The sequence below is a fragment of the Talpa europaea genome, assembly GCF_964194135.1.
Source record: "Talpa europaea genome assembly, chromosome: 7".
NCBI classification, from domain to species: Eukaryota; Metazoa; Chordata; class Mammalia; order Eulipotyphla; family Talpidae; genus Talpa; species Talpa europaea.
Genome location: NC_140074.1, coordinates 98,691,459 through 98,706,126, shown reverse-complemented (window position 1 = coordinate 98,706,126; position 14,668 = coordinate 98,691,459). Strand labels below are relative to the sequence as shown.

General features: G+C 39.0%; 1 protein-coding gene across 1 annotated transcript; it reads right to left on the bottom strand.

Moving 5' to 3' along the window:
- Positions 1–512: 512 nt before the first annotated feature.
- ZSWIM7 (zinc finger SWIM-type containing 7) lies at positions 513–14,482 on the bottom strand (the record flags this gene model as incomplete). Its single annotated transcript, XM_084238394.1, has 5 exons — positions 513–629; positions 1,799–1,903; positions 6,678–6,780; positions 10,978–10,999; positions 14,392–14,482. The coding sequence occupies 5 exons, from the start codon at positions 14,480–14,482 to the stop codon at positions 513–515; spliced, it is 438 nt and encodes a 145-aa protein (XP_084094520.1).
- Between the last annotated feature and the right edge of the window lie 186 nt (positions 14,483–14,668).

Genomic DNA, 14,668 nt, shown 5'->3' with positions numbered 1-14,668 from the left:
TTTTCTAAAAATACAGCATACTTGAACTATTTTGGCGCCAATACCACAGATATCTGAAGCTTACTGAAACCACAAACCCTAAGTCTTTTTATACTTGCTGCTTTTAGTAACATCTGTGTTCTCATCTCTTACTGCTAGAATAATTTTATGGACCCAGGGAAAAGAACTACACTTACTGATCTAAATTTTATCTCAGTTTTATCTATCATTCCAACTTCTTAAAAACTGGTAGTCACTTGAGTACTTAAGAACCTAACTAATTGTGCATACGACACGATTCTAGACTTTGATTGGGTCTAAAATGTTTGATTCTATTAAGGAAAGTGTTTACCCAAGGAGCACAGAGGTTGGTTCAGATTTTTCAGGAGGAGACATATAGGGCTTTAAACCCTACACATCCTGGTTCCAAGATACAGTTCCTTCTCTCTCAAAGACCTGTTTCACCCTTCTCCCATGTGAGCCATTGCTGGTTAAATGCATTTCTTGATGGAACTTGTTTTAAAACATGATGTTCATGCTTCTTGTTTCTTCTCCATCAATAATATGTCAGTCAGTTGCTTGTCAGAGACACTTAGCTGTTGACAGGTCTGCATAACTTGACTAAGATAAACTGCCAAGAGATGCTTGCACTAGAATACAAAACATACAGATTCCTTAGAGACAGGCAGAGCCAGGCTGGCCAAGACCTCTCACTACCATTGCATTTAGTGGGGTGCACAAATTATGAGCCTTTAACTCATTGCCTAAAATCTGAAGATAAAGATAATGAGACAGGTGTATTCTCTCTAGAAATTAGAGGGGACAAACTTTTACTTTGGTGCTTTGGGAAAGTTTTGATCTAGATGATGTTTTTCTAGAGTAAAACAATACAGGCTCTTCCTTTCAGTCCTAAATTATCTTTTGTCCTTACCTCCAGAAACCTCTTAATAGCAATGGCTAACATTCCTTGAGGTACTATATGGCTAACTGCTTCTCACAGATCATCTTATTTAAACCTGACAGCTACCTCATAAGGACAGGTTTATCGGTTTTAACCATGTACTCAAGAGTCTACTGTCTGCTGTAGGGGGTGCGGTGGAGGTGAGGGGAGGAGAGTTGTGACGGAGCCCTCATATATACTGGCCTGGACACATTATGGGAGATAATTTGTGTTGGACCTTATATCACAGAACATACAGATCTAGGTCTGTAAGAGGCCCTCATTTAATTTTGTCATTTTACAGGTGAAATTGAATTATGGCACATCATCTATGAACGTGGTCTTTCATACAAAGGGATGCACAACTTGCTACCCAGTTCTCAAGATGTTTATGAGGTTAACTGTAGAAGATAGGGGTAGAATGGAATGGATGCTCTAACTTCTTTCTTTGGCAAGACTTAAGAAATAGCTACTTACTCTCAAGTGGGTAATGCTTTCTCCTTTGGAGTAGGAGTTGTTTGGGTATATCTTGTTCCTACTGGATGCTCTGGAATCCTGTGACATTGCCAAGGTATCAAAGGGCCTTGTGTCCCTTGTGAAGGTCAAGCATGGCTAAATGCCAGGCTGTCTTATAGAATGGGAAATAACTCATGGCTGGAGTTAGGGATATGCAAAGTTGCCAATATCCAATTTAGTTCATATTTTTATTGGGTAACCTAATTCCCCACACCAACTTTTGGGATTACCTGTTGCCCTCGCCAAAGCTTCATCCATGAATTTTTAAATAAATTCACATTTTGTGCAACTCTAAAACACAGTAAGGGCTAACGATTTCTCTCCTAATTCAACTGCAATGGGAAGAGTCTTCCCTGTTCTCACCAGTAGGCTGTCACTCTTCTGTAGCACTGAGAAGGCAAATGCAGGACATGAACAGTAATGACAAGAAGCCAAACATGTGTATGTTTTACCAGAACTTCCAAGTACCTAGAAAGAAAAGGACAGATGGGATCAGACTGCAAAGGTATGCTGGAAAACCACTTTCTTGCCGTTATCTGATACAGTGAGTTGCCCCGCTAACTGCACTGGGAAGAACTGCAGTGATATTTTAACAAAGGGGGAAACTTGACTTCCCTGTGTGCAGACTTCTCCCTCCTCAATGTTTTGCCCTCAAGGACTTCATACAATGAAACTGAAGAGTTTCATATGATTTAAACCATCAACACAAGCCGTTGTGTTTCTCTGCTAAAGAGATAGAGGGCAAAGCACCACACTTTATTGTGGTATTTCTTAATCTTTGGTATTTCACAACATGTATGTAAATTTCTAAAGCTTCCACCACACACCTAAAGAGAATATGAAAAGTATAGAGTGAGCCATGGGGCAGAAAGATAGGTCTTCAGAAGAAAGTGGGAAAAGGCTTTTGAAAAGCGTTTGAGAGTAGGAGAGTAAAACAAGAATATTGCAAAAGGGATGACTCAGCTATTCAGGATGCAGGTCTCAGAAAGAGGCAAGCCCGGATATGCCTATTCATCTAGCAGGATGGATGGAGGACATAGATAAATGAAAGGTTGGTAAAAAGGCCCAGTCTAAGAACAAACAGCCTGTTGGCAGTCAAGGGACAAAAAGGAGGTATTTAGGGGAAATTATGATGTGTCAGTAGTGTGATTAGACAAACAAGTGCAGAAATCACTTGTTTAAATTTCTTTGCCACCAAGCAGGCAAATACAAAAATGTCGAGGGCTTCATTCCCTGCAGTTAATTTCCAAACTGGAAGAGTAAGATTAATATCCAAGGGAAGTTGAAATATCCCAAGGGTTATTTTATAATAAACTGCCACTTAGGAATTTGCTTCAGGGCTTTCAAATTAGTCTTAGGCTCTAAGATGATAATCTAAATGAAAAGGCCAGAATTTTTTTTTTTTTTTTTAATTCAACACTCCCTGGAGTCTTTCTCTCCCACAAGAATAAAGCAACAGGTAAGGCACTGACTATACAATAGCAAGTTCAAGCATTGTACTTCTGTTTTTTAAACTCAATGTGAATACTGGTGGATTTTTTTTACCAAGTGAGCAAAGTTGCTTGGGGTTTGTTAGATTACCAGGAATGGCCAGTGGCCGGATAAAAAGATACCTACTGTACCCATTAAAATTTTTAGCACCAGTTACAAATTAGATATTTTAAAAAATCCCATCTCAGAGACTTAGTTGTGGCAGACTTGTTCTTCTCTCCTTCCCAGCCCAAAACCTTTCCTGCTACCATGCTCTGCCACATCCCCAGTCAGACCAAGAAGCACTCTAGCTTGATCCCCCTCTGTTGGAGCCAGAGGTAGGAGAGCAGTGCTGTATGTTATGCATCTGGCTCTGTTCAATCCAATGTCAGCTGGGACAGAAAGAATAACCCAGAACCCTGGAATAAAGTGGATCCCAATGAGTAACACAAGTACTGCTCAGTGAATGTAGATTATAGCAAACAGAAGAAATAAGGTCCAGACTTCTACATGAAATATTTCACTATAAAGCTGCTTAAAATGAAGGTCTTCCAGAAGCCATCTGTACAATTCTCTACTTAGAGAGGAAACACTGCCCCTCTAAATGCACGAAATTATGGTGGTGTACTGTGTTGGGGTTTACACTGATTAATAAATATCTGAAAATTGGAAAAAAGTAATCAGAAAATAAAAAAATCACATATTACATATTTCCAGTCTTGAAGCAGTTGACTATTGATTTAAATATTTCACCTATACCAGCTGAAGAATTTCTTGCATTTGGAAAACTTAAACTGAAGGGACAGCATAAAGCAGACTTTGTCCACTTAATCCTGGAAGAAAATCCACCAATATCCAGCAGTGACATGAAGAATCCCTGGGTCTCCAAACTAGTACCAATGAATAAAATTCAGATTTCTTCTTCAGTTATCTTCTGTAATTTTTCTCTCTAGATTTAAATTTAAAAGGAATGAGTCTCTGGAATTCTACATTAACTTGAAGGGTCCACTGGTTTCCTCTCACAGTGGATTTCCAGTCCATGAGACTACTCTGTGGACTATGTTGAATAAATGTCTAATGACTTAGAGATGGGGACAAGTTCTGCATTGCCCGATCCTTTCAAAGGCTGAAAGTTACTAAAAGTAAAATGTTCAACTACCTGAGGCAGTAAATATTGTACAGAGATAGTAGATTCTGAATTTCCTTCTTCCTTATCTAGCAGTGGGCAGCTAATGAACCTAATAATCAGGCAAAAATATGAGTGAGAAATGTTTAGAATTGGAAATTTACCTTAGGGATCTAATTCAGTTCCTTCATCCTTCAATGGAAAAATGACCTCCTCTTAACAGGAATTGCTCCTAGTTCTCCTACTCATAGTCTGGAATGTTTATCCCCAGGAGAGAGCTTTTTAAAAAAGAAACATGCAAGAAAGAGGATACTCAGACCCATGACTACACTTGTATAAACCTCACTTGGAGGAAGTCTGCTTTGGTTTCAATTAGGTTCTGAGGATGATCCGCTTAGATCATCATTCATTCATGAGAAGTTTTATCTTAGGACTGTTCTGAGCCTCCTAGGATCCACCAGAGTGGTTAACTGTACTATCTTTTTGTTCCTCATGTTTGGTGCCCCTCTCTGAAAGAAGATTATATACATGCCTGCCTTGTGAAATACACACTGGCTATGACCTGCTTTAGCCAGTAAAATGTGAGTAGCCAAGTAGAAACAAAAAATGGGCCTGTACCATGTCCTCCTTTCTCTGCTATGAGATCCACAATGTTCTAGAGAGGAGCTGCTTCACCTTCTGGGATCCCTGAGTGAAGATGTTTTGAAACAAGAGTTGTGATTGACTCTTAATAGATACATTGTATAAATGAAAATTTTGTTTCCATAAGCCTTTGAAATTTTGGGTCGCTGTTACCACAGCATAATTCAGCCTCATTTAACTGATATATCCCTTTAAAAAAATATTTAATTTTATTTATGCATATTAGAACTAGAGTGTAGGCCAGAGGTGCTGGGGTGGCACGGGATAGGTGTGTGTGAGAGGATTCACCAGAGACAGAGTGGGGAGCAGAACAGGTGGATCTACTGAAATACACTGCTGAGGGGAGCAGCAGGCTAGACAGGAGAGAGCTGCTGCACCATGTAGGGTAGCTCCCTGGCTGGGGATTGAAATGCTGCAGTGGCTGCCAATAGCTTCATAGTGCTGAGACTTAACCCCTTGGGCCACTAGGGAGACCCATCTTCCCTCTTCTTAAGTGAACCAAAAAAGTTTATAAAAAGCAACTCAGGTAACTTTAGAATAAATTACCATTACACCTGGAGGACAGTAAGAATATTAGACTGACCTATAATAAGACAACTAGCTGAGTATCAAAGCAGTGGCTGACTCAACTTTATCATCTCACATCAACTGCTGTATTAAGCCAAATCCTTATTATATTACTACAATGAAACCATTAAGATTAATTTGAAGGTGCTTATAAGATTTCTGCACCCTCATTTAATTCAAAGTCCAAGCTGTCAGTCACAATTTTAGAGAATTAGCTTTTTTATGATGAAAAAAGTAATATATAAGATATGAATGATGAAAATTAAAAGTCATGGCAATCGAGAGGAACAAAACATCAATAATTAAAATATTTCAAACAAAATCTTTAATATTTTAACGAATAACTAAATCACAGAACTACAGACAGAAGTCAGCTTGCACAGGTAAAGTGTTAGTTATGTTGATAATGGAACCGAGACAGAAAAATCTAAGACATCGGAAAACTCAAATGGTCCCTCTCTTTCAGGGTATTTTAACCACATAAAACTCCAAAATACAAACATTAGAGAATGGAAACACCTCAGGTACAATGATTTAGTAGTTCTGACTATCAATCACCATGAGAAAATACTAATAAGCAGCCTATTTTAAATAAAAAAAATCCAAAAGTTTTAACTGTAGCACTCAGTACTTACTAATACATTTTGCTTAATGAAGATGCTCATGAAGATTCTGTCAGGTCAGTTAAGCTATAATGGGGAAGGGCAATCTAATTCACTAAGCACAGGTTTAATGGGGGTGAGACTGGGAGTTTAGCCTACTATTTATATAGAGGAGGAGTGTGGGATAGCATTTAACAAATCCCAGTTGCCAGATATGACTGTTAATTTACTTTTCTGTATCTTAGTTTCCTGCAAAATACTTTGCTGGGCTTTTGGTGAGAATTATCAAGAACACATGAAAGTATTCGGAGTCTGGTAAGAAGCTGTTACTTTACAAATCTGCCTATTTTAAGCTATAGAGGGCAAAATTATGGTTCAAGGAGAGTATATGCATTCAGTGCAGTTTGACCCTTAGTATTTCCTGACAACAGTTTTGAAAGATCACTTCTGATAGATGAATTGAGCATGTAGAAGAATCTCAAACATGCACTTTGGCTTTTGCTTGTAAGCAAGAGTGAATGAGCATGGGGGAAGATACCAATACATTTATGGGGGCGGGGAGACATGCCTCTATTATCAAACCACAGGAAAGCAAAAATTCATTATGCTCTATTAAGCCTGAGAAAAAAGTCTCTCCACATCATTGCTGGTTCCATAAGTGCTACTAGGTAGAGTCAATAGTCATATATTATTTTAATTACTATTAATGTTACTAAATGGGGTCAAAAACTTTTCAGCAGTTCAGGAAATACTTAAAGCTAAGCACCAGCTTCCATAGATTTATGAAGACATTTTACCTAAGTGGTTTTTGTCAAGATCATCTCTAGATTTCTACCTGGTAAACATTCCTCCCGCTGGGTGAAGAGATTAAGGTGATGGCCTTTCGATCAACTAGGTCCAAGGCTTGGATTGCTGATGAGCCAAAGATAAATTTCAGCCTGGGAAACAGAAAGGCTTCAGATTAGACTTCCTGACTTCAGATTAGACACCTCAATAACTTGATCACCATCTTCAGCATTTTTAAAAAATTCATTTTAATTTGGAAGATAGTAATATAGCAACAACCTCATGTACTCAACTTCCCAAAATAAATATTAACATGTTGTTTACAAATAAAGAAGCCCTCTTATACTTCATAGTGCTGCTTCCTAGTCTCATCTTCCCTTCACCTCAGAGGCAACTACATGCCTTTGTTGGTTTTCTTCCTGTTATTGTTTTTATACTTTACTATACACAGTACAGTATGTGTGGTATATATATAGTACTTACACACTTTTACATACATATATACACACACGTGTCTAAATATATATATATACAGCACCGTTTTGTACATTTTCGACAAATACAAAAGGAATATTGCAGGCTTTTTTTTTTTTTTTTAAATTTTTTCTAGAGGCATGTCTTATTTATTTATTTATTTATTATTTGTTTGTTTGTTTGGTTTATACATGCACTGGGTACAGTCAGAAGCGCGGGAGGGTGAGAGAATTCACCAGAGCCAGAGCGGGGAGCAGAGCAGGCAGAAGGACCGAAGTACACTGCTGAGGGGAGCAGCGGGCGGCAGGAGAGGGCACCATGTGGGACCCTCCTCCGGTGGCCGGGGAGCAGCCGGGGATCGAACCGGCTGCAGAGGCTGCAGGCAGCTTTGCAACCCAGCGCTCAACCGCTGCGCCACCGGGGGGGCCCTATTGCAGGCTTTTTTTAAAACAAAAGCTCTTTTATTTTAATATTTTTTTGCATAAAAGAATTGGGGTGTAGGCCGAAGCTGCAGTGGGTAAGAGGATTCACCAGAGACAGAGTAGGGAGCAGAACAGGCAGATTTACTGAAATACACTGCTATGGGGAGCAGCAGGTGAGATAGGAGAGGTCTGCTGCACCATGTGGGTCAACTCCCTGGCCAGGGATCGAACTCACACTGTAGCAATAATAGCACTGCCACTTAACACACAGACCACCAGGGAAGGCCATATAGGCTTTTTCGGTAACTTGTTTTCCTTCAAAAATGATGCATGTTATGGAGTTGGAAGGGATCATGCTCAGCAAAATAAGCCAGAAAGAAAAAGAAAAATACCGGATGGTCTTACTCATAGAAGGAATCTAGAAAACCTAAATAAGGGACCAGGAAAAAGAATATAAGAAAGAAAAAATCAAAATCAACAAACAACCATAAACCAGAGACACACTTGGGGGGTGGGGCAGGGAAAGGATGAATTGGGGCCAAAATAAGGGGGGTGCAATTGTATGGGGATATAAAAATTTTAAAAAATGATGTATGTTGACATAAATGTATTTTTAAATTTAACATCCATATAATATTCCATTGTATGTATGTATTTCGGTTTATTTCTTAAATACCCTGTTGATGGGCATTCTGATTTTTTCATTTTATACTAGTATAAAAAATACTCAATTATCCCCATACATGTCCCTTAGTGCACAAAAGACATTTCTTCCTGGTTACATATGAAAAGTAGAATTGTATAGAATATGTGTGTTTTTCAGCTTTAAAAGGTGTTGCCAATAGCTTTTGAAACTGGAACTAGCACTCTCATCAGCACGTGGGAGTTCTGTTTTCTCCACATCCTTGCCAACATCATCTTAACCAGACATTTTCATGTTTAACCATCTGATGGTGTTAAATTTGTATTTTTTTTAAAATGAGTAATAGAGATTATTCAGCTGTTAAATGATACATCAGGAAAAAATTGCTATGTGAGAAAATTCTTACGTTGTAATGTTAGAGGAGAAAGGCTGGGCATAAAATTATTTAGAAACCCTCAATGATGCTAAAAGTTTTTCAAGAAAATCTACAATTATCTCAAAATAAAATAATTAAAAGATCATTAGCCAAAATGTAACAGGGATTATCACTAGGTAGTATAATTGTTGATGATTTTTTTCCTTTATTTTCCAAAAAAAATTTTTTTTTTAGTATGGATTATGTTTACAAACTGGAAAATAAAATGGCTAGGTTGAATTAAAAGTAAAAAATTAGGGGCCTCCCTGGTGACACAAGGGGTTAAGCTCCTCACTATTAAGCAATCTGCAGCCTCTGCAGCACGAGTTCAATCCCCAGCCAGGGAGCAACCCACATGGCGCAGCAGACCTCTCCTGCCTTGCCCGTTGCTCCCCTCAGCAGTGTGTTTCAGTCAGTCTGTCTGTTCTGTTCCCCACACTGTCTCTGGTGAATCCTCTCAAACCCCACATCTCTGGCCTGTACCCCAGGTTTTGTATGCATAAATAAATCTTTTAAAAAATTTGTTTTTTAAACCTCCACATGATTTTACACAAAATAAGAGGGCAGAACTCTGTTAAGATTTCATAGTTAAAATGTTCACTTCTTCATTTTTCTTTTTTTTTTTTTAAAGATTTATTTATTTATACAAGCACTGGGTATAGTCAGAAGCATAGGAGGGTGAGAGAATTCACCAGAGCCAGAGTGGAGAGCAGAGCAGGCAGACTGACAAAGTACACTGCTGAGGGGAGAAGCAGGTGGCAGGGGAGGTCTGACACGCCATGTGGGATCCTCGCCCAGTGGCTGGGGATCGAACCGGCGCTGCAGAGGCTGCGGGCAGCTTTGCAACCCAGCGCTCAACCGCTGCGCCACCAGGGGGGTCCCACATTCTAAACAAACTAGTCCCTCCATTTTCTCAACAAACTATTAAGAGAATGAGAAGAGTATTTGAAATTTTTAGATTAGATAAATGAAAACTGTATGGACAAAGAAATAAGTTTTGTTGATAAACTTTTATGAGAAACAGAGCTAATTTTAAAATATGGACCTAATAAGAATCTTTTCAAAGTTACTGTGAACACCTCTTGAATGAAGCATTTTTCTCTGTAGCACTCTTAATGATTACAAATAATTCTACTGTAGAGATGAATTATTTTTACTTTGGATAATCAGGATTTACTAGATGGTTTCCAAGTATTTTATTTTGCTATCGCAAATAATAAAAGGAAAATATGCTTACTGAAAATCTTTATGATCATCCATGACTACTTCCTTGGGATACTTTCTTCTAAGTGGAACTTTTGGGTCAAAGAGCATGTATGTTTTAATGTTCCTATTGCCTGTTGCCAGATTACCTTCCAATTTTTATTCCTACCAGTAGGGTATCCTTTTACCCCATGTTCTTTTCAATATCTGGAACATCATTGCTGCTTTTTTTGGGGTAGCCAGTTTAGAGAAGGAAAATCAGCTCTTTAAGTTGTATTTTTATGCTAACTAGTAACATTTATCTTTTTCCCAAAGTTTTGGTATTTTGCACTGGTTTTATTATATGCCCATTTTCTTTGTTTTGAAAGTTTTTTTGCCTAAAAATGTAAAAAATTTAAGAAATAGATTCTCTAAATTCCAATTTCTTCCTTGCCCCTAAGATAAACAATGATATAAGTAGCTATCTATCTTTATGGACTTTAAATATAAGTATATATATGCAATTTACTGTTACTTATTCCTAGGTAGTTTTCACTGGTTGTTGCTATTGGAAATGTAATTATATCTTTGAACTTTGTGTATAAAGGAAAACTATTCGTAATTTCTGTGTTTTTAAAAAATAACTTTATTCTCTATGTTTTAAAAAAGTAGTTATATCATTTACAAATAACATTCCTTACAGATCTGTATGCTTCTTTTTAATGTGCTAGTAGTATAACAGCTACAACATCTGAAATGATGCTAAACATAAGACAGTACAGGGATGTCTTGTATGATCAAATATGGTGTTGGCTATTCACCTGAGACAGATTTTTAACAATCATGCCATTGTTCCTAGTTTAGTAAGAATATTTTTAAAAATGAAGAGTTGATGTTGAGGACTTGGTTCTTAAAATACATTAATGGTTAAAAATAAAATACAAGGCCTCCCGGTGGCCTAGGGGTTAAGTCTCAGCGCTATGACTGCTACATTCTGAGTTCAATCCCTGGCCAGGGAGCTAACCCATATCTGCATAGCAGACCTCTCCTGTCTCACCCACTGCTCTTAGCAGTGTATTTCAGTAAATTTACCTGTTCTGCTCCCTACTCTGTCTCTGATGACTCCTCTCACTCCCCAGCATGTCTGACCTACACCCCAGTTCTTCTACACAAAATAACTAACTAAATCAAATACAATAGATTTTATACTTACGATAATAGATACTCATCAGGAACTGTAAAATAGGAATGGAGAGAAAATTAATCATGCTAATTAAACCAGGGGTCACAGACATAAAAATCTTAAAATGACTTTAACTTAAAAAGCTTTAGTGTAAGATGGTGAATTGAACCTTTGAGTTTAATTTATTCCTTCCAATACTCTGCTAAACAATAAAAAGATTTTTAAATTTTTTTTAAAGATTTATTTATACAAGAACTGGGGTACAGTCAGAGGCGTGGAAGGGTGAGAGAATTCACCAGAGACAGAGTGGGGAGCAGAAAAGCAGAACAGGCAGGCGGACCAAAGACACTGTTGAGGGGAGCAGCGGGCGAGACAGGAAGAGGTCCACCGCGCCATGTGGGAATCTCTCTGGCCGGCTGGGAATTGAACCCGCACTGCAGAGACTGAGGACAGCTTCATACAGTGGCCCTCAACCCACTGTGCCACTGGGGAGGCCCAAGAGATTTTTTTTTTAAAGCATAAATTTCAAAGAATGAAGAGGGCAGAAACAACAGCTAAGATGTGTTAGAAAATAATGTGCAAGACCTGAGAAAAGCGAACCCCAAGCAGGCAGTGGGGAAAACAAGCAGCAATGTGATATACACTCCGTAATCTACTCTCCAACTCCCAGAGCCCTGTGAGAAACTGGTGGTGCCAGAGAGCTCCAGAAGTGGGGATGTAATGGGGACTAAAATAAGACTCTTTGAAAGTGAGTTTAAGGAGCAGTAGGATGCCTATTCACCTCCCTAGTTTTACATGACTGCTCCTCCCTCACTTTGGCAAAATAGTAGGTTTACTTTCTGGAGAGGTTCAATATCTGAACTGGGGGCAAATAGTAGACAAAGATAAGGATATATCACCTTGAAAACAGGTGAACTCTTTTCCTTAGCATGGCTTCCATAATGCAGGCAATCAGGTTTTCCCTCTCTAGGCTGGAGATTGAAGTTTTCCCTAGGTAATTCCACCAGCCCAAGAATACCATTAAAAAGATTTTCCCAATGGTCTAGTGAGATTATGGTGAAATTTACAGGCCAGAAGCCCTTCTAACAACACAAAGCTTCAGATAAAATTTTAATCTCCCACTCTTAAACATGACCAGACAACAAAAGGAAAGACAGAACAAAAGGAAGGTAATTAGAGAAAAAACTACAGAAAGAAAATTTCAAACACCTATTATTAATATCAGAGAAAATATAAGTCAGTGTAACCATAAACAGGCACAAATGATCATAATGAACCTTCAAGGAGAAAAATTGTAAATTAAAAAGAGCAGAAATGAAAACTTCAATAGAAAATCTGGATGATACAGTTGAAGAAAGTTCTCCAAAAGTAAAGAAAGTAGAAAGGATGGAGAAAAGGATATAGGAGAATACACCTGAGGGGGTGGGGAAAGCAAATATTGTTTAAAAATGAACAATGATGTAAAAAATAAAAAAAATTAAAAAAAAAAGATTATTAAACAAAAAGTGAGGATCATAAAAAAGAATATAGGAGAAAAGGTAAGTCAGTCAGAGGAACTATAAAATATTCAGTGATAAAATATAAGGAATGCCATAAAGAAATGAGAAAACAGGAGCAAACACACCAATCAAATAATTCAAAATTTCCTAGAATAGGACATGAACTAGTAGCTTGAAGACCTATAGTATCCACACAACACAATGAAATGTAAAACAGAAAAACACCTTATCAGAAGATTCAGAATACTTGTTTTATAGAGATCATTCAAATTTCTAGTACAGGTCACATGCCAGAAGCCAGAATGTAGTGCAACAATGCTTTCAGGAGTCTGAAGAAATTTTATTTCCAACATATAATTCAATACCTAGTCAAACTATCAATTAAATGTAAGGGTAGGAAAAACTTTTTCAGACATGTAAAACCTCAAAAAGTACACCTCATGCATTCTTCTTCAGGAAGTAGAGTATGTGCTGTATAAAATTAGGTAGTGAATAGAGAAAAAGAATGTAGAATATACTGAACACAAGGCTCAACATAGATAAAGGGGATTTCCAGGATTATAATAGTGAAAGGAGATCTTGGTGTTCAGTCCCAAGTCAAAAGGCTGTAGGAGAGATTTCTTCAGGAAAATAAAATTGATAAAAACTTTCATCTGAACATCTTGAGCTAGAACACTATAATAAAGAGGTTGAGGTTGAATGAGGAATAAATACACAGGAAGTGAAATTACAAACAAAATCAACATAGTTAAAATTCTACGGAAAGCAAAAAGTTATGCAGAAAAGGAAAGGTAATCATAGCTTCCTACCTGGCTCAAGTATGACTAGTTTTCATATTATCACAAAAGTGTAAACTCAGCATCTTGACCTAAGAAGAATGTATGGCCGTCTAGAACAAAGATTTTGAAATAGAAAACCTTACGGCTGAAAAGAAACACAAATCAATGGCATTGGCCCCTGTGTCTGAGTTCATGAGCATCAGGGGCACCTATTGGTTCTCCTTCAAGATTTTTTGGATTAATCCATTGGAACACAGATCCTACTTCTGGCAACCACTGTCTGAGTCGATTAACAGGTTGGTTTTTTGTCCATCCTTTTAATGATCAAACGTGCTTGAATACCAGGCTGGCCTAATTTTAACATATACACTGAAGTCTGGGTCAGTTTAAACTGAAATGAGAAAGCAAAAACTGGTTTACATTTCTAGGTCCTTTAAAAACAGTAACATGAGATAAACCAATTTAAAGTGCTGTCCTTTTAAAGCAAAAGCCATCCAAGTGACTAAAACAGTGACAATTTTGAAGCCTGTCCTCATATTTATTAAATGGCCATTTTTATTTTCGTTAAATAGTTCTGACTAGTTGATATATTTTTATTTGTAATTATCTTAATACTAGGCTGTGACCCTATCTTGCAATCAGCTCAGGGACTTTGGGAAACCCAGTCGCAGAGCACCCTCTGCTGGTCAGAGAAAAAAAGTTACTTTCACCATATCCGGGCTTATTCGTCACTGCGTATACATTGTTTGTGGCCCTTGCACAGTTGCTGAACACAGAGTAAGAGAGGGTAGTTTTAAAATTAACACAGGTTTTCAGAAAAAGACTAAAGCAAATCTAATAATTCAACAACTGGCCTTTCTTTAAGTCCTGTCCCTTTCACCCTCAGTTCAGGGCCCCTCCTCGGGAGCCCGCTGGCAGCGCTCGGAATGTTTCCCACTGGCCGGCTCGCGCCCTGACCCAACAAATCCACTTTTGCTTTCCTTTCCTTTCTTTTAAGAGTAGCAGGTTTGGAGATGGAAACACGTGGGAAGAGGGCAAAGACAGGCCCCCGCGAAGAGTGCGGGCGCGGGCCCCCAATCCGCGCCCCCAGGCCCAGGCCCCACTCGTCGCCCTTCGGCCGGGGGGCGCAGCACCCCCCGCGCAGCTAAGCCCCCGCCGGCCCGTACTTCGCGCGCTCTCCTGCACCGCCGCCGCCATCTCGCGCAGCAGCGCCTCCACGACCGTCGGCAAGGTGACCGCCGACGAGGCGGCGGCCATGGCTGCACACAGATCGCAGCCTCCTCGGAGCGCAGACCGGGCCCGCGCAGCAGATCGGTGGCGATTTCCCGCCGTCAGTCGGTAGCTGAGCGGCGCTCAGTGACGTAGGCGTGCGCCGTCGCCCCTCCGGGTGGCAACGAAGACGCAAACGCCTACGTCAGGGGGCCGACCAATCCGGCGGGCGCT